The sequence below is a fragment of the Coregonus lavaretus genome (assembly GCF_964263955.1).
Source record: "Coregonus lavaretus genome assembly, chromosome: 10".
In the NCBI taxonomy this organism is placed as follows: domain Eukaryota; kingdom Metazoa; phylum Chordata; class Actinopteri; order Salmoniformes; family Salmonidae; genus Coregonus; species Coregonus lavaretus.
In genome coordinates, this window is record NC_139997.1 from 11685016 (window position 1) to 11703289 (window position 18274).

Below are 18274 nucleotides of genomic sequence, written 5' to 3' on the forward strand. Positions count from 1 at the left end.
CCATTCTTCCTGTGTGATAGTGTCTTCCCAGTTGGCTCAGAGACTTCAGTGTGTCCTATCCAATGTCAGAGACAAACAATCCTTAAGAATCAATCAATTCAGATAAAATGTGCTTCCACCTCGACTGTAACTGTTAGAGGGTTTTGATAACAATTCTCTTTCACTCCATTTCTCTTTCATGAGGTAACCTTTCCAATACCGGTCATTTACTGTCATTATTTCATTACGCAATATTTTTATGCAATTGTCAAACACCCATTTACACCCATACCCCCAAGAAACGCTAACTCCCCTGCTAACCTCTAACCATTAACAGGGGAGGTTAGCATGAATTGGGGGTATGCTCTTTGATTCCCTTTAACTTTCTCACTCATCATAATTCATGATTCATTCAGGATTATCCGTAATCATGGTAGCAAGTGTTTAGAAATATATTCTATTCTTATTTACAATAAAATGGACTCCAAAATTACACAACACATGATTTCCCATTAATTTCTATTGGGCAAGAAATAATCTGAAACACAACCAAAACAAACTGCAAATGCATCCAAGTTTGTAGAGTCACAAGCTTGATGTAGTCATTGCGTGCTAGGAATATGGGACCAAATAATACACTTTTGACTACTTTATTTATAAGAATCTTTAGGGTTGTCCATTTTTACCCCTACCTTTGAGAAAATAAAGTATTACTTGTTAAACAACATCTCTTTCTCTGAACAATTGTATTAGTATAAACTAATATAATCACCCCCCCTTTTTTGTTGTTGCATACAATAATCAGTATTTGAATTATTTATTTTATACAGTCATTATTGCTCATGTTTATCAAGGGTGTCAATAATTTCAGACCCCACTGTAGGTCATTGTCAGAGTAAATATAATTTTACTTCTGGGTAACTGAGATTAGGTCAACAGTGATTGGGGTTTCTTGGTGGATGAGAGAAACTTGACTTGAATGACCCACTACAGGTAATTCCACAGACATTTACATAGAATCAATTGTGAGAGTACATTTAATTGTCACAAACATTTACATATAGTAAATTGTCACAGTAGTAGTTAAGTGCTTGTTGGCGTCAATCTTTTTTTTTCACACAAGAAAATACATAACAGGGAAAATGAAAAGCGCATGTGCAGGAAAGGTAGGACAACTCGGAGAGGCTTGTAAGACACATTACCCTTTCAAATGAAATTGGAATGATTATTTACACAAATAAATTATTTACAAGCCCATCAGAACTTTCTTGACACAGCAGGCTATCACACAAGAATCAATCAGTATCTAAAGTATGCAGACAATTAAGGGGCAATCTGCAGTTGCTAGGTCCATTTTTGGACTCTTTCATGATGTACAGTGGGGAAAAAAAGTATTTAGTCAGCCACCAATTGTGCAAGTTCTCCCACTTAAAAAGATGAGAGAGGCCTGTAATTTTCATCATAGGTACACGTCAACTATGACAGACAAATTGAGATTTTTTTTCTCCAGAAAATCACATTGTAGGATTTTTAATGAATTTATTTGCAAATTATTGTGGAAAATAAGTATTTGGTCACCTACAAACAAGCAAGATTTCTGGCTCTCACAGACCTGTAACTTCTTCTTTAAGAGGCTCCTCTGTCCTCCACTCGTTACCTGTATTAATGGAACCTGTTTGAACTTGTTATCAGTATAAATATCACCTGTCCACAACCTCAAACAGTCACACTCCAAACTCCACTATGGCCAAGACCAAAGAGCTGTCAAAGGACACCAGAAACAAAATTGTAGACCTGCACCAGGCTGGGAAGACTGCATCTGCAATAGGTAAGCAGCTTGGTTTGAAGAAATCAACTGTGGGAGCAATTATTAGGAAATGGAAGACATACAAGACCACTGATAATCTCCCTTGATCTGGGGCTCCACGCAAGTTCTCACCCCGTGGGGTCAAAATGATCACAAGAACGGTGAGCAAAAATCCCAGAACCACACGGGGGGACCTAGTGAATGACCTGCAGAGAGCTGGGACCAAAGGAACAAAGCCTACCATCAGTAACACACTACGCCGCCAGGGACTCAAATCCTGCAGTGCCAGACGTGTCCCCCAGCTTAAGCCAGTACATGTCCAGGCCCGTCTGAAGTTTGCTAGAGTGCATTTGGATGATCCAGAAGAGGATTGGGAGAATGTCATATGGTCAGATGAAACCAAAATATAACTTTTTGGTAAAAACTCAACTTGTCGTGTTTGGAGGACAAAGAATGCTGAGTTGCATCCAAAGAACACCATACCTACTGTGAAGCATGGGGGTGGAAACATCATGCTTTGGGGCTGTTTTTCTGCAAAGGGACCAGGACGACTGATCCGTGTAAAGGAAAGAATGAATGGGGCCATGTATCGTGAGATTTTGAGTGAAAACCTCCTTCCATCAGCAAGGGCATTGAAGATTAAACGTGGCTGGGTCTTTCAGCATGACAATGATCCCAAACACACCGCCCGGGCAACGAAGGAGTGGCTTCGTAAGAAGCATTTCAAGGTCCTGGAGTGGCCTAGCCAGTCTCCAGATCTCAACCCCATAGTAAATCTTTGGAGGGAGTTGAAAGTCCGTGTTGCCCAGCGACAGCCCCAAAACATCACTGCTCTAGAGGAGATCTGCATGGAGGAATGGGCCAAAGTACCAGCAACAGTGTGTGAAAACCTTGTGAAGACTTACAGAAAACATTTGACCTGTGTCATTGCCAACAAAGGGTATATAACAAAGTATTGAGAAACTTTTGTTATTGACCAAATACTTATTTTCCACCATAATTTGCAAATAAATTCATTAAAAATCCTACAATGTGATTTTCTGGATATTTTTTTCTCATTTTGTCTGTCATAGTTGACGTGTACCTATGATGAAAATTACAGGCCTCTCATCTTTTTAAGTGGGAGAACTTGCACAATTGGTGGCTGACTAAATACTTTTTTTCCCCACTGTAACCTTTCCAATACTGCAAACCGATTGAAGTTGCATGGATGAGGTTATGGTCAGTACTGCATTGTTATCCAAACATCTATTCAGAGAGAGAAACTCCTCAGGAGTGTGTGTGATTTCCCTGTGTTTCTGTAGACACACCATTAGCAATGAAGAGTCCTGTTAACCACCACATATCTACAGTGTGTGTCCTATCAGTAACCAGATATATACAGATAGATTCAGCAGCTGCCAAAGAAGAAAATCAATCCGTCCCATTCTTCCTGTGTCTTCCCAGTCAGCTCAAGCAGCTGCCAAAGAAGAAAATCAATCCGTCCCATTCTTCCTGTGTCTTCCCAGTCAGCTCAGAGACTTCAGTGTGTCCTATCCAATGTCAGAGACAAACAATCCTTAAGAATCAATCAATTCAGATAACATGTGCTTCCACCTCGACTGTAACTGTTAGAGGGTTTTGATAACAATTCTCTTTCACTCCATTTCTCTTTCATGAAGTAACCTTTCCAATACTGGTCATTTGCTGTAATTATTCCTTCACCCTATATTTTTCTGCAATTGTCAAACACTCATTTACAAAGTATTTGTTGTTGTTTTGTCTCTTTCAGAACACTAAAGTCAAGTTCAATAGTTTGACAGGCAGTGTTTCCTAAAGCTGACAAGGCAAAGGGGAAATTAAATAATAGGTATTAATCAGAAACAATGTATTTATTAGTGGGTTTCGATCTACTGGGTTTCATCATTGAAATATATGCATTTAAATGCTTTGTCATTTAATCTGTATGAGCTCAAAGTCAGTGTGGTGGTCAGGCGAGGCCTACCTGATTGTCCTCTTTCCAATGTTAAACACGTAAACCAATGGTCAATGGCTTCTTGATGACTGCTTGATGTAGGTGAGGCCATACATCTGAAACTGACATTTACATAGGCCAGTTTTCAGAGTAAATACAGAAAATAGGTAAACAGTGATTGGGGTTTCTTGGTGGATGACCGAAACTTGACTTGAACATCCCACTACAGGTAATTCCACAGACATTTACATAGAAACAATTTTCCGAATGGTAATTTGTTGTAGTGGTGGGTAGTAGTTAGGCCTTGTAGTAGTTGTAGTAGTACACAAGAAAATACAAAACAATATGATCAAAGTTAGACGAAAAGAGCATGTGCAGTGATACTGATGATTTGTCCCACAGATTGTTTGTTTACCTAGCAGGTTAGGATAACTAACGTGGCAGTTTAGGATAATTAATGTGGCAGGTTAGGTGAATTAGCGTGGCAGGTTAGGATAATCAAATCAAGTAGCAGTAAAATAACAGTAGCGAGGCTATATACAGTGGGGAAAAAATGTATTTAGTCAGCCACCAATTGTGTAAGTTCTCCCACTTAAAAAGATGAGAGAGGCCTGTCATTTTCATCATAGGTACACGTCAACTATGACAGACAAATTGAGAAAAAAAATTCCAGAAAATCACATTGTAGGATTTTTTATGAATTTATTTGCAAATTATGGTGGAAAATAAGTATTTGGTCACCTACAAACAAGCAAGATTTCTGGCTCTCACAGACCTGTAACTTCTTCTTTAAGAGGCTCCTCTGTCCTCCACTCGTTACCTGTATTAATGGCACCTGTTTGAACTTGTTATCAGTATAAAAGACACCTGTCCACAACCTCAAACAGTCACACTCCAAACTCCACTATGGCCAAGACCAAAGAGCTGTCAAAGGACACCAGAAACAACATTGTAGACCTGCACCAGGCTGGGAAGACTGAATCTGCAATAGGTAAGCAGCTTGGTTTGAAGAAATCAACTGTGGGAGCAAATATTAGGAAATGGAAGACATACAAGACCACTGATAATCTCCCTCGATCTGGGGCTCCACGCAAGATCTCACCCCGTGGGGTCAAAATGATCACAAGAACGGTGAGCAAAAATCCCAGAACCACACGGGGGGACCTAGTGAATGACCTGCAGAGAGCTGGGACCAAAGTAACAAAGCCTACCAACAGTAACACACTACGCCGCCAGGGACTCAAATCCTGCAGTGCCAGACGTGTCCCCCTGCTTAAGCCAGTACATGTCCAGGCCCGTCTGAAGTTTGCTAGAGTGCATTTGGATGATCCAGAAGAGGATTGGGAGAATGTCATATGGTCAGATGAAACCAAAATATAACTTTTTGGTAAAAACTCAACTCGTCGTGTTTGGAGGACAAAGAATGCTGAGTTGCATCCAAAGAACACCATACCTACTGTGAAGCATGGGGGTGGAAACATCATTTTTTGGGGCTGTTTTTCTGCAAAGGGACCAGGACGACTGATCTGTGTAAAGGAAAGAATGAATGGGGCCATGTATCGTGAGATTTTGAGTGAAAACCTCCTTCCATCAGCAAGGGCATTGAAGATGAAACGTGGCTGGGTCTTTCAGCATGACAATGATCCCAAACACACCGCCCGGGCAACGAAGGAGTGGCTTCGTAAGAAGCATTTCAAGGTCCTGGAGTGGCCTTGCCAGTCTCCAGATCTCAACCCCATAGAAAATCTTTGGAGGGAGTTGAAAGTCCGTGTTGCCCAGCGACAGCCCCAAAACATCATTGCTCTAGAGGAGATCTGCATGGAGGATTGGGCCAAAATACCAGCAACAGTGTGTGAAAACCTTGTGAAGACTTACAGAAAACGTTTGACCTGTGTCATTGCCAACAAAGGGTATATAACAAAGTATTGAGAAACTTTTGTTATTGACCAAATACTTATTTTCCACCATAATTTGCAAATAAATTCATAAAAAATCCTACAATGTGATTTTCTGGATTTTCTTTTCTCATTTTATCTGTCATAGTTGACGTGTACCTATGATGAAAATTACAGGCCTCTCTCATCTTTTGAAGTGGGAGAACTTGCACAATTGGTGGCTGACTAAATACTTTTTTCCCCCACTGTACAGGGGGTACCGGTACAGAGTCAATGTGCAGGGGCACAGGTTAGTTGAGGTAATATGTCCATGTAGGTAGAGTTAAAGTGACTATGCATAGATAATAAACAGAGAGTAGCAGCAGCGTAAAAGAGGGGGTGGGGGGGAACAATGTAAATAGTCTGGGTAGCCATTTGATTAACTGTTCAGGAGTCTTATGGCTTGGGGGTAGAAGCTGTTAAGAAGCCTTTTGGACCTAGACTTGGCGCTCCTGTACCGCTTGCCGTGCGGTAGCAGAGAGAACAGTCTATGACTAGGGTGGCTGGAGTCTTTGACAATTTTAAGGGTCTTCCTCTGACAACGCCTGGTATAGAGGTCCTGGATGGCAGGAAGCTTGGCCCCAGTGATGTACTGGGCTGTACACACTTCCCTCTTTATTGCCATGCGGTCGGAGGCCGAGCAGTTGCCATACCAGGCAGTGATGCAACCAGTCATGATGCTCTCGATGGTGGAGCTGTATAACTTTTTGAGGATCTGAGGACCCATGCCAAATCTTTTCAGTCTCCTGAGGGAGAATAGGCTTTGTCGTGCCCTCTTCATGTCTGTCTTGGTGTGTTTGGACCATGATAGTTTGTTGGTGATGTGGACACCAAGGAACTTGAAGCTCTCAACCTGCTCCACTACAGCCCTGTCGATGAGAATGGGGGCGTGCTCAATCCTCTTTTTCCTGTAGTCCACAATCATCTCCTTTGTCTTGATCACGTTGAGGGAGAGGTTGTTATCCTGGCACCACACGGCCAGGTTTCTGACCTCCTCCCTATAGACTGTCTCATCGTTGTCGGTGATCAGGCCTACCACTGTTGTGTCGTCGGCAAACTTAATGATGGTGTTGGAGTTGTGTCTGGCCATGCAGTCATGGGTGAACAGGGAGTACAGGAGAGGACTGAGCACGCACCCCTGAGGGGCCCCCGTGTTGAGGATCAGCGTGGCAGATGTGTTGTTACCTACCCTTAATGGCGGCCTCCTTTGGCCGCCATTCCTTCCAGTTCTCTGCTGCCAATAACTGGAACGAACTGCAAAAATCTCTGAAGCTGGAGACTCTTATCTCCCTCACTATCTTTAAGCATCAGTTGTCAGAGCAGCTTAATGATCACTGCACCTGTACACAGCCATTCTGAAATTAGCCCACCCAACTACCTCATCCCCATATTGTTATTTATTTTGCTCATTTGCACCCCAGTATCTCTATTTGCACATCTATCATTCCAGTGTTAATATGAAATTGTAACTATTTTGCCTTTCCTCCATAATTTACTACATTCGCACACACTGTATATATATTTTCTGTTGTATTTTTGACTTTATGTTTTGTTTACCCCATATGTAACTCTGTGTTGTTGTTTTTATCGCACTGCTTTGCTTTATCTTGGCCAGGTCTCAGTTGTAAATGAGAACTTGTTCTCAACTGGCTTACCTGGTTAAATAAAGGTGAAATAAAATAAATTAAGTAAAATAATGAGGTTAAGGTTAGGAAAAGGGTTAGCTACAAATCTAGTTGTCAAAAACTGTTGTCCCCGACTACTCCATTTAGCCACAATGGTGGAAACATAAAACCATCTGTGGTGACAAATCGTCAGTATCATAACATAGGAAAGGTAGAAACCCCCAAAAGATGTGTAAGACACCTCCCCCTTTCAAATGAAATCGGAATGATTATTTACACATATAAATTATTTAGCCTCCTGTAGCTCAGTTGGTAGAGCATGGCGCTTGCAACGCCAGGGTTGTGGGTTCGATTCCCATGAGGGGCCAGTATGAAAAATGTATGCACTCACTAACTGTGAGTCGCTCTGGATAAGAGCGTCTGCTAAATGACTAAAATGTAAATTTACAAGCCCATCAGAACTTTCTCGACACAACAGGCTATTACATAATAATTAATCAGTATGTTAAGAATGCAGACACTAATTTCTTATCTCATTTCTAGTTATCTATGTGGTTCTCTCAACTTTTGGCTATCTATCATATTAGCCCATGGTTGAACATACACTGAAGCTACCTCACAGTGCAGAAAAATATACATTTCACCACGCCTGAACTATCTGAAAAAAAGTAGGAGACTGGCTGTAACATCCAATTAGCGGTGTGGTGTTTGTTGCTGCCCACTCAGTTTTAGGTAGTAGGCCTAGTCTAGGCTAAATGTAAACTCGTCCCAGGCTAATTGCGAGTAGGAGGAAGTGTCTGGTGAACGAGATTGCGGTACAAATATTTCCAGGCCTACCTGTCTTTTGTGTGTTACAAAACATTTGCCTAGGTGTGTCTCACGTGAGTACGGTGTTATTGATCATACACTTTCTTCCTTAATGCATGTCGTCCTTGTGCTGTGAACATGTCTTGCCTTTTTTTTCCTGACAATTGTTTGTCTTTTCTGTATCCGCAGCAGCATGCCGTACTGTCAGTCTCCGTGCAGCCAGCACATGACGAGAGAACTTCTACAAGGTAGCCTAACTGATAATGAAAGAATTTAAGAGGGAAACTGATTTGATATTACTTTGTATCAGTTTACGCTTTAGTTTCCCGGAGTCTACTCCCAAACATGGCATCAAGTTCCGCTGCGGGATAAGACGGTCACGTGGGCAGGAATCACATGCTGGGATATTTACTCGGGGCGGGACCTGCGCGGTTAAAGTCCTATTTTAGCCAATCACAGCCCCTGCGGTGTGACATACGGTTCCCATTCAGCCAATCACAGGCCCCTCCTACAACAAAAAATCTGCCTGTATAAAGTGGTGCGTCCACTCGATATAAATGCATTGGTTGACACACAACAGTAGGGACCTTCATACTTCTACTGCATATTGACAAAACATTAAGTAAGTATTTCTCTAGATCTTACGTTGTTTGTGCAGTATTAGGCCTTTCTTTTTACGCCTGCTACGTTAGGTAAGTCTACTTTGGTTATGGACTTTACCCCTGGCATTTGCTCTTCGTTTGAATGGTTATTAATTTACAATTGTAGCGCTTAGTTTCTTACGTTTTTGTTGCCTGCTATTACCAAACAGTCCATCGACTACCTTCGTGGATATCAACATTACTTGATATAATTTGGAAAAGTATAGCAGTAAAACGTTCCATATAACGTTCTATATATTTTTTTTTTTTTAAACTTGAGTCGGGTCCTTTGTGTAACGCTAGAGGGCTTTGTTTTGTTCTCACGAAGGGAACATTGTGTTCAAATGTGTCAGTCTCGACTGTTATCGTTTTATAGGTTGCTATATATATTATAGCGAACCTTTTTAGATTTTTGGAAATGGTGATGTGGGAGATTCGATTTCCTTTTCGATTTCCTCTTGGGCTTTGTCCAAGTTCAGAGAATGATTCAGCGGCTTTGGATCCGCCCGCATCTTGTGATCAGGATCAAGTCAAACTAGGAAAAACAGGAGTGATGCAACCAACCAAGTCCCACTTTGCGCAGACTCGGTTTCAGTGTTTGCATACACGGCATTCTAGCTAAGTAACGTTAACGTCAGTTCAGAGGGCTGCAGTATACCATTTGCATAGACTTCAATTAAGGAAATTAGCTAGTTGGTTTAATATGAGTTGTTATGACTTCTGACTAACAGTCTTTATGCTCAACTCTTCCTCGCAGTCTATAGATCTTGTTTTTCCTTTTCTGTTGGTTCTAAACACAACACACACTTAACATGTCAGTCAACCAAGCGGACTTTGGCAATAATCTGAGGGCAATGACGATCTATATATACATGTAGCTTCTTCACACTGAAATACAAGGCTGACAGTTCTTCTCTCCCTTCACAGCTGTTCGGCCATGACGTCACTGTCCTTGGCAGTGTTTGTGCTCTGTGTGAGTGCTGTGTGTGCGGCTCCTAGGTTTGACTCTCAGTTGGAGGACCATTGGCACCTGTGGAAAAACTGGCACAGCAAGAACTACCATGAGGTGGGTGTTATTGAAGCACAAGTAGGGCACCATATCACATCATAATAGCGACTCAAGGTCTTAATGAATGGCTCAAATTCATTATTTGGTGCATTGACAACTGTACATTTCATGTAGGCCTGTATTATTCATTATTGCAAAATGTAGTGACTTATTTTTTCCCTGGATTGTGTTCGTAGTTCTGGGACAGTATGATTGTATGTCATTCTCTGACCAAGTACACTAATTTCACAGAGAGAGGAGGGCTGGAGAAGGATGGTTTGGGAGAAAAACCTAAAGAAGATTGAGATGCACAACCTGGAACACACCATGGGAAAACACTCCTACCGTCTGGGCATGAACCACTTCGGTGACATGGTAAGAAGAAGCTCCTTGCTGAGACATTTTACTGTGGAGCAGGAGGTACATTTAAGTAGCCTTGTGTTTGCTGTAGCTGAATCTTTTTGCTATCATGCCATGACAGCAAAGTGTCAGCGTTGACAATGAAAGCAGACAGAACGTATTCAGATGGGTTAGGTTTCTTCCACTAGCAGGTTCTGAAGAAACAGAAACAGAATAGTGATCCTGAGAAGGGAACTGAAACTTACTGATCTTTATGGTTCAGTGCATAATTTAAAAAAAATGGTGTGTGTGTCCTTAGACATTGACAACCCCTCAATGTTCCATTCAGATAGTAACTTTAAAAACCCCGGAACACATCTGACCAGGAAAGACCCACATTTCCCCCTGTGTAGCTCAGTTGGTAGAGCATGGCGCTTGCAACGCCAGGGTTGTGGGTTCGATTCCCACGGGGGGCCAGTATGAAAAATGTATGCACTCACTAACTGCAAGTCGCTCTGGATAAGAGCATCTGCTAAATGACTAAAATGTAAAATTTCAACACAACCTTTTTGATTCCTTCCTTCCTAGACCAATGAAGAGTTCCGGCAGACGATGAACGGCTACAAGCAGACGACTGAGAGGAAGTTCAAGGGCTCTCTGTTCATGGAACCCAACTACCTGCAGGCACCTAAAGCTGTTGATTGGAGGGAGAAGGGCTACGTCACTCCCGTCAAGGACCAGGTGAGACCTCAATCACCCATGAGCCATGACTCATTCATAACCATACACAGCTGTGTCACTGAACAAAATAAGACTTTCTGAGGTTTTACTTCCAGAGAACTCTGCCTCTTGTTTGTCCGTTAACCCATTCCAAGTTGCCACAAGTTGTGTACACAGGATATTTGTAGTTGCAGTAAATGCATTGCTTACACCCCTACTTCGCTATTACTTAATTATTGCTGCTTTCTTTGATGTGAATAGCTAGCAGATGTATAACAATCTCTGCCTCCCTCCCTCAGGGCTCATGTGGGTCTTGCTGGGCGTTCAGCTGCACCGGGGCCATGGAGGGCCAGCAGTTCAGGAAGACAGGGAAGCTGGTGTCTCTGAGTGAACAGAACCTGGTGGACTGCTCCAGACCGGAGGGCAATGAGGGCTGTAACGGTGGCCTCATGGACCAGGCCTTCCAGTACATCCAGGACAATGCCGGCCTGGACACAGAGGAGTCCTACCCCTACGTCGGCAATGTAAGACCCATTTCTGTTATTTTAGCCTGGTCTCAGATCTGTTTTAAGCTGTATAACCAACTCTTATGGTAGTAGTCATGTTTGGCATGACAATAGGAGTCGGCGAGATGGGGCCATAAACTCTGTTTAGAAATCTGGATTTGTTGTTGAGTGAGGTGCTGACTGAGAATTCCATGTTGGGAAAAGTAAATGAAGGTTTCCACTCTTTTTTGTAATGGGATTTGGGCTATTTCAACCAGAATGACTGCATTGCTTGATTCAAAAACTAATAATGACTATTGATCCTCTATTTCCCCAGGATGAGGACCCTTGCCACTACAAGCCAGAGTTCAGTGCTGCCAACGACACTGGCTTCGTGGACATCCCCAGTGGCAAGGAGCATGCTATGATGAAAGCTGTGGCTGCAGTCGGTCCTGTCTCTGTTGCCATCGATGCCGGCCATGAGTCCTTCCAGTTCTATGAGTCTGGTGAGTAGCAAAAAAGCGACGCTATATATATGTGTGTGTGTGTGTGTTACATCCAACTTCCTCAACTTTATTTAGATTCCCTACCTCCTATTTTTGAGTAGCAGTGAGCTTCACTGGTCCACTGTCCGGTTCACACTGTAGCTAATGCATAGCTCTGTCTTTCAAAACCATCAAGTAAAGTGTTACCAAAGTTTTGTAGTTTTGCCAACTAGCATATTTCGCATTGAGATCAGATGGTTGTACATCCATACGCTGAGGTAAACTCATTTTAGCCCCTCTAATGTAACTATGTCCTCTCCCTCTAGGGATCTACTATGAGAAGGAGTGCAGCAGTGAGGAGTTGGACCATGGCGTTCTAGTGGTGGGATACGGTTTCGAAGGAGAGGATGTGGATGGCAAGAAATACTGGATCGTCAAGAACAGGTACAGAGGTTCATTGCCTTTATTTGAATACAGTGTTGGTCTGATACTATGGTCTATAAGTCATTCATTGCTCTAAAGCGACAGTAAATCTAATGATCATTTCCTACTAACTCCAACAGAGAAGCTAACAGATTGTTTGTCTTTTCCTCAGCTGGAGCGAGAAGTGGGGAGACAAAGGCTACATCTACATGGCCAAAGACAGGAAGAACCACTGTGGTATCGCCACGGCAGCCAGCTACCCACTGGTGTAGTGTTTTTAGAACCAGGAGGTGTTCTAGAGTTTTATAAATGTTCAGAAAGGGCCATGATGACTACAGCGCTGCCTTATTAAGTCTGTGAAAGGCACTAGTGAAACCTTCTGCATGGGTTTTAAAGAAACACAGTTTTAGGGAATCTATGAAATTCTACCCATTTTTGTTTTATACTTGATTGTGTGTGTAATACACATATATATATATAGTTAGTTATAGTTGAGTCAAGTAAATGTTACAGGTGTAACCTCTGTGTACATTCCTAGTTTACTGCTTTTACACCTGTTCTGTAAAAATGTTGTACATACATATGAGCAAAATAAACCTCTTTTTAAAATTGATTTGTTGAGGTACTAATCAACTTTACATGGCAAACTACAACATTGGTAATGGTCGGCTAATCCCATCCTAATTGTAAAGAAACTACCAATAGAATGTCAATGGTGTTTTTGTGCGCTTAGGTCAATGATGTCACTGTTTGAGTTAGTCCTAGTCATTTAACTTGGTTTACTGCACTGCACACAGCCATTTTTGTCAGTATTATAAGCCATATTTCCCCCACCCCTTGTGAACACACACAACCCCCCCCCCCCCCCCCCCCCCCCACTGAAAACCGTTTGTATTCCAGATCAGGAAAAACCTTGAATGAAGGTATATATTGACAGTTAACATTTTATACCTACAGTACAGCAGGAGTTAGTGTGTACCTCTATAAGCTGTTTGCTTGTGTGTGTGTGTCTCAGAGCAGATAAGCTGAACAGGACCTCTGAACAGCCTCTCCCTTTAGAGGAGAAAGTCCTCGTGGCTCAGATAAGACCAGCTCTAGCCTGGTGGGTTCCAAAATAACTAACTGGTTAAAACTCTGGCTACAGACACAGTAACCTTTGTGTCATAGGAAAAGAACACTGTCCAATCACGTCAGAGGGATTGTGGCTTGATGACTGGTAGTTGTTTGTTAGACATTTGTGGGTACTGTATTTGGTATGTGTAGCTTGGTCCCAATTTAAAGGGAATGCACTGTCATCCTATTTCCCAGATAAAATTGACTTAGTTACCAAAAATAGAAGGAGAAAACTAACCCTATTTCTCATCTGTGACTATCAGTGAGGCTGTATGCTTGGATTAGTGGGGGGGGGGGGGGGGGGGACTGACAATATAAGCAAACAAGAAAATGCTCGTCCAGAAGCGGTGCTCCTAGTGGCCGGTGATTTTAATGCAGGAAAACTGTAATCCGTTTAACCTCATTTCTACCAGCATGTCACCTGTGAAACTAGAGGTGAAAAAACTATCACCTTTACTCCAAACACAGAAATGCATGCACATCTGACCATAACTTTATCCTCCTGATTCCTGCTTACAACCAAAACTCAAACAGGAAGTACCAGTGATGCGCTCAATACAGAAGTGGTCCGATGAAAAGGATGCTTAGCTACAGGAGTGTTTTGCTAGCGCAAACTGGAAGATGTTCTGGGAATGCATCCGATAGGATTGAGGTTACCACATCAGTCACCGGCTTCATTAATAAGTGCATCGACGACGTCGTCCCCACAGTGACCGTACGTACATATCCCAACCAGAAGCCATGAATTACAGGCAACATCCACACTGAGCTAAAGGCTAGAGCTGACGCTTTCAAGGAGTGGCACACTAATCCGGACGCTTATAAGATATCCTGCTACGCCCTCTGACGAACCATCAATACAGGACTAAGATTGAATCCTACTACACCAGCTCTGACGCTCGTCGGATGAGGCAAGGCTTGCAAACTATCACAGAGTACAAAGGGAATCCCAGCCATGAGCTGCCCAGTAATGCAAGCCTACCAGATGAGTTAAATGCCTTCTATTCTTGCTTCGAGGCAAGCAACACTGATCCATGCATGAGAGCACCAGTTGTTCCGGGCGACTGTGTGATTACGCTCTCCGTAGCCGATGCAAGACCTTTAAACAGGTTAACATTCACAAGACGAATTACCAGGACGCGTACTCAGAGCATGCGCTGACCAGCTGGCAAGTGTCTTCCCTGACATTTTCAACCTCTCCCTGTAATAATACCTACAGGTTTCAAGCAGACCACCATAGTCCCTGTGCCCAAGAACACCAAGCTAACCTGTCTAAATGACGTTTACGTTTACGTGCCCCATAGCACTCACATCTGTAGCCATGAAATGCTTTGAAAGGCTGTTCATGACTCACATGGCTGCAAATTGACCACAAGAAGCCCAAACAGATATAATGTTTGACTAAAACGTAATCATTTCAAACCTTGCTTACATTTGTATACAATCACGTGTCTCTCTACTATGCGTGGGAATACTTGGGAACAGATTTCTTAAATTAAAATCACTTGGAGCTGATTTCCTGGTGTTTTTACAGTGTCCAACAATGTCCAACAATAAAAATACATTTAAAAATGAATAATAATACTCAGCCCCGCAGGCCACTAGTTGGGGAACCCTGGATTAGGGCCCAATGAATTTATTTCAATTGACTGATTTCCTTATATGAACTGTAAATTGTTCCATGTTACGTTTATATTTTTGTTCAGTGTAACTACTTGCCGACATTAATTGATTGTTTGAACTTCTCCTCCAGATGTTCCGGTGGTCACTGGCACTGCCAAACTAGCCCACCGGCACTGCTGCAGAAAACCTTTGCTGTATGGAAGTCCCTAAGGTGCGTTTGTATGCAATAGTCTATACTATTATTGATTTAATGTGAAATAGATGTCATTATAAACTGAGTGGCCTATTAAATGTATAATATTTTCCACAGGTTACCAGAAGGTGCAACAAGTTCCCTGACGTCCCCAACTACTTGATTAATATTTGTTTAGAAATATTATGCCTCAAGTCATTTTCTCTATAAAATGCCCTAATGGAGCTGATCATAGGACCGTTGGATATCAAACAGCAGAAATAAACTAGCTTTTACTTCAATTTATTTGTGACTACTTACGGATTAATTTCATTTAGCCTACATCCCACCAATACACATTTCTGTATTTTTATACTGTATCAAGGAAAACACTAGATCCAAAAATAGCTCTGTCTGTTCGGTTAATGACAACAAAAATTACATACACATATTTATTTAAGTACTGTATGCGCATAATCATACCCTGCCATCACCTTTGTCTTGAGATGTCTTGAGACGTGCAATTGAGACGTCTCAAGACACTCAATGCTATATCTTGAGATATTTTATGTGTGTCTTGAAGACATGTCTCAAAACACTAATGCCATGTCTTGAAGAAATGCAACGTAACGTGACATTAAGGCTATGTCAGACATGCTGTTTAATTATTTATTTAACTATACTGCAATAATTGAATGTAAATATGCAATAAAGTGTGTACATGCAATCACAGAAAGGTCACTTTCTCTAATCAGCTGTCTTCCTATCACATAGGCTCATTCTATTTTCAGACTGGACATACAATAAAGCTGGGGTCCTATCTGGTGTCAAACATTTAGCCCTCACGGATGATACGGCTTTCTGCTTCAGGTGAGCTATTCATAATTAAAGTACAAGAAAATAGCAGGATAAATGTGATATTGTTATTGCTGAATTTATGATATGATACCTAATGGCATTTTATTTCCCAAAAGATTAAGGAGGAGCAGCTCTGAGATCTGAGATCTCCAAACAAGAGATTACTATCTGGCTGTAAAGACTTAAAGATGGGCGTTGTTTGGAGCTCTATACCACCTTTACCACAAGTTATTTTGTTGCATCATTCTAAAATTGTTATTTGGTCAATAGATTTTGATTTGGTGTGCAGTACAATTTGTGCTATGAATGTGCATGAGAGTTCTAGAGTGAATAAGTAGTATTAATAACTAATAAAAGATGAAAACAACAATACATTTAAAAAAAATTCCAGAGACGTCTTCAGACGGATGTCTCAAGACATTGGTATTTCCAAGACATGTCTTAAGAGGTCTCAAGACATGTCTCAAGATGTCTCAAGACACAGTGATGGCTGGGTTATGAAATATATACAAATATACAGTTGATTTGTATATGGTGTCTGTTTAGCCAACATTCCACTCCTTGAACTCTGTATCATTGCAAAACATATTTGAAACATGACACGGAGTACAAGTAGTGGAATGTTAGCTAAACAGACTGGTACCCGGGCTAGGTGTATGACCTTTTTTTGGGAAACGTATCGCCTTGTGCCCCCCTGGCAGGTGCTGATAATTTAGCATTGGCTCAGTTGTTCTCTTCTGGTGTTACTAGTAGAGATAGAAAAGGAAGTGAGACATCCTACTCGTGGGGCACTTCCAAATGTTTTCTGTTTCAATGGAGGTCAATGAGCTGCTATCGCATTGGTGGCTATGGGAGAGCCACCCCCTTAAGTAGACTGGAACTGACATACTGGCAGGTTATGTAGCGCGAGAAGGCTGCACGGTACGTTGAACAGAGTTTGTTGACCAGAGTGTATACCAGAGGCTGAGGAGATGTAGCCACCAACACGCTCAGCAGCCCCCCCCCCATCACCCCCGGGTCACAGTTCACAGGATCACGCACCACCGCAAGTACATTGGTAATGACAAAGGGACAAAACATGACCATAAACAGGAAGAAGACCAAGCCCAGGACCTTGGAGGCCTTCTGCCCTGCTGACCCCTCCTCCTACCCCTCCTGTGTCACGGCTTAGTGAACGCCTGAAGAAGACCTTCTGTAAGGAGAGTGAGAACCTGAGGGAAGAAGCCCAGGGTCAGGGTGGCACTCCACTTGGGCCGGGGCACCAGCTGGTCCAGGCAGATGGTAGCGTCAGTCTGCAGGGCGTTGATGGTGAGGAAGTAGGTGACCACCATGAGGGTGAGGGGGATGAAGAAGGCCACGAAGGAGCCCACCAGGACGAAACTGTCATCTGTCAGCAGGCAGCTGCCATCTTTGAACACCTTGGTGTGGTCCCACAGGCCTAGGACGAGAGACACAGAGAAGAGAGAGAGGTTAGTTTAGTGTGAGGTTTGTGTGTGTCTGTGTGCATCACTTCTTAATTAATCATCTTGGTCATAAACAGACGTTTAAACATGGAACGATTAGTCAGTGCATTGGAAACTAACATACGCCATCTCTTCTGGTGCCTATGGTGGACCAACCCATAGAGCCCAGAGTTTTCACTTTCACCCTGCATCACTGAAGCGGGACACAAATCCAGCGATGGCTTCCTCCTTGTCAGGTCTCTCGTACTGGGCACACAGGGGTTCTGTGATGGCGAGCTCACACACCTCCTCCACATACAGATCAGGGGTGACCTCACTGAAGAGGAGATCCAGCAGCCTGTCTATCTAGCCGGTAATGTTTGTGAAAAGGAAGATTGTAGATTAAGGGGTATTGCATTTTATTTCCTTTACCGTTCTGAGTTATGATGCTAAAGTATTCCATAGTGTCTTCTGTGTAGTTTACAAGAAATATGCATGTAAAATAATCCCTGTTTATTTTTGGAATGTTTGTGTATCTGAATGATGATCAAACACTTGCTTACCAGTATGTAGAGTCCTGCATCAGGTCGGATACCCATGGTTCCCTGCAGGTGAGCCGCAAAAGAATCAGCTGGCGGGTGGAATGAAACATTATTTCAACCCGTGGGTCGGCTCGTAGCTCAGAACAATTACATTGCGGGTCAGAAAAATGTTCAATAAAATACACTTTTTTTTTAAACTCAGGGGCTTGTTGTGTTGCATCCAATTTGCATACCGCTGCAATAGATCCACAGATGATGCAATCTCAATTGCATTTCA

General features: G+C 42.4%; 1 protein-coding gene and 1 pseudogene across 2 annotated transcripts; one reads left to right on the forward strand and one right to left on the reverse strand.

The window, feature by feature from the left end:
• Nucleotides 1-8650: 8650 nt before the first annotated feature.
• On the forward strand, nucleotides 8651-12860 carry LOC311135933 (procathepsin L-like). Its single transcript, XM_084169965.1, has 8 exons — nucleotides 8651-8728; nucleotides 9675-9813; nucleotides 10048-10170; nucleotides 10723-10875; nucleotides 11154-11378; nucleotides 11677-11845; nucleotides 12151-12268; nucleotides 12420-12860. The coding sequence occupies exons 2-8, from the start codon at nucleotides 9685-9687 to the stop codon at nucleotides 12517-12519; spliced, it is 1017 nt and encodes a 338-aa protein (XP_084026091.1). The 5' UTR covers nucleotides 8651-8728; nucleotides 9675-9684; the 3' UTR covers nucleotides 12520-12860.
• Nucleotides 12861-16846: 3986 nt separating this feature from the next.
• Nucleotides 16847-18255, reverse strand: LOC311136586 (5-hydroxytryptamine receptor 2A-like; annotated as a pseudogene). The gene is made up of 3 exons (XR_014615418.1): nucleotides 18019-18255; nucleotides 17601-17817; nucleotides 16847-17451 (listed from the first exon to the last, which is right to left on the reverse strand). The product of XR_014615418.1 is annotated as a 5-hydroxytryptamine receptor 2A-like (transcript).
• Nucleotides 18256-18274: the final 19 nt, after the last annotated feature.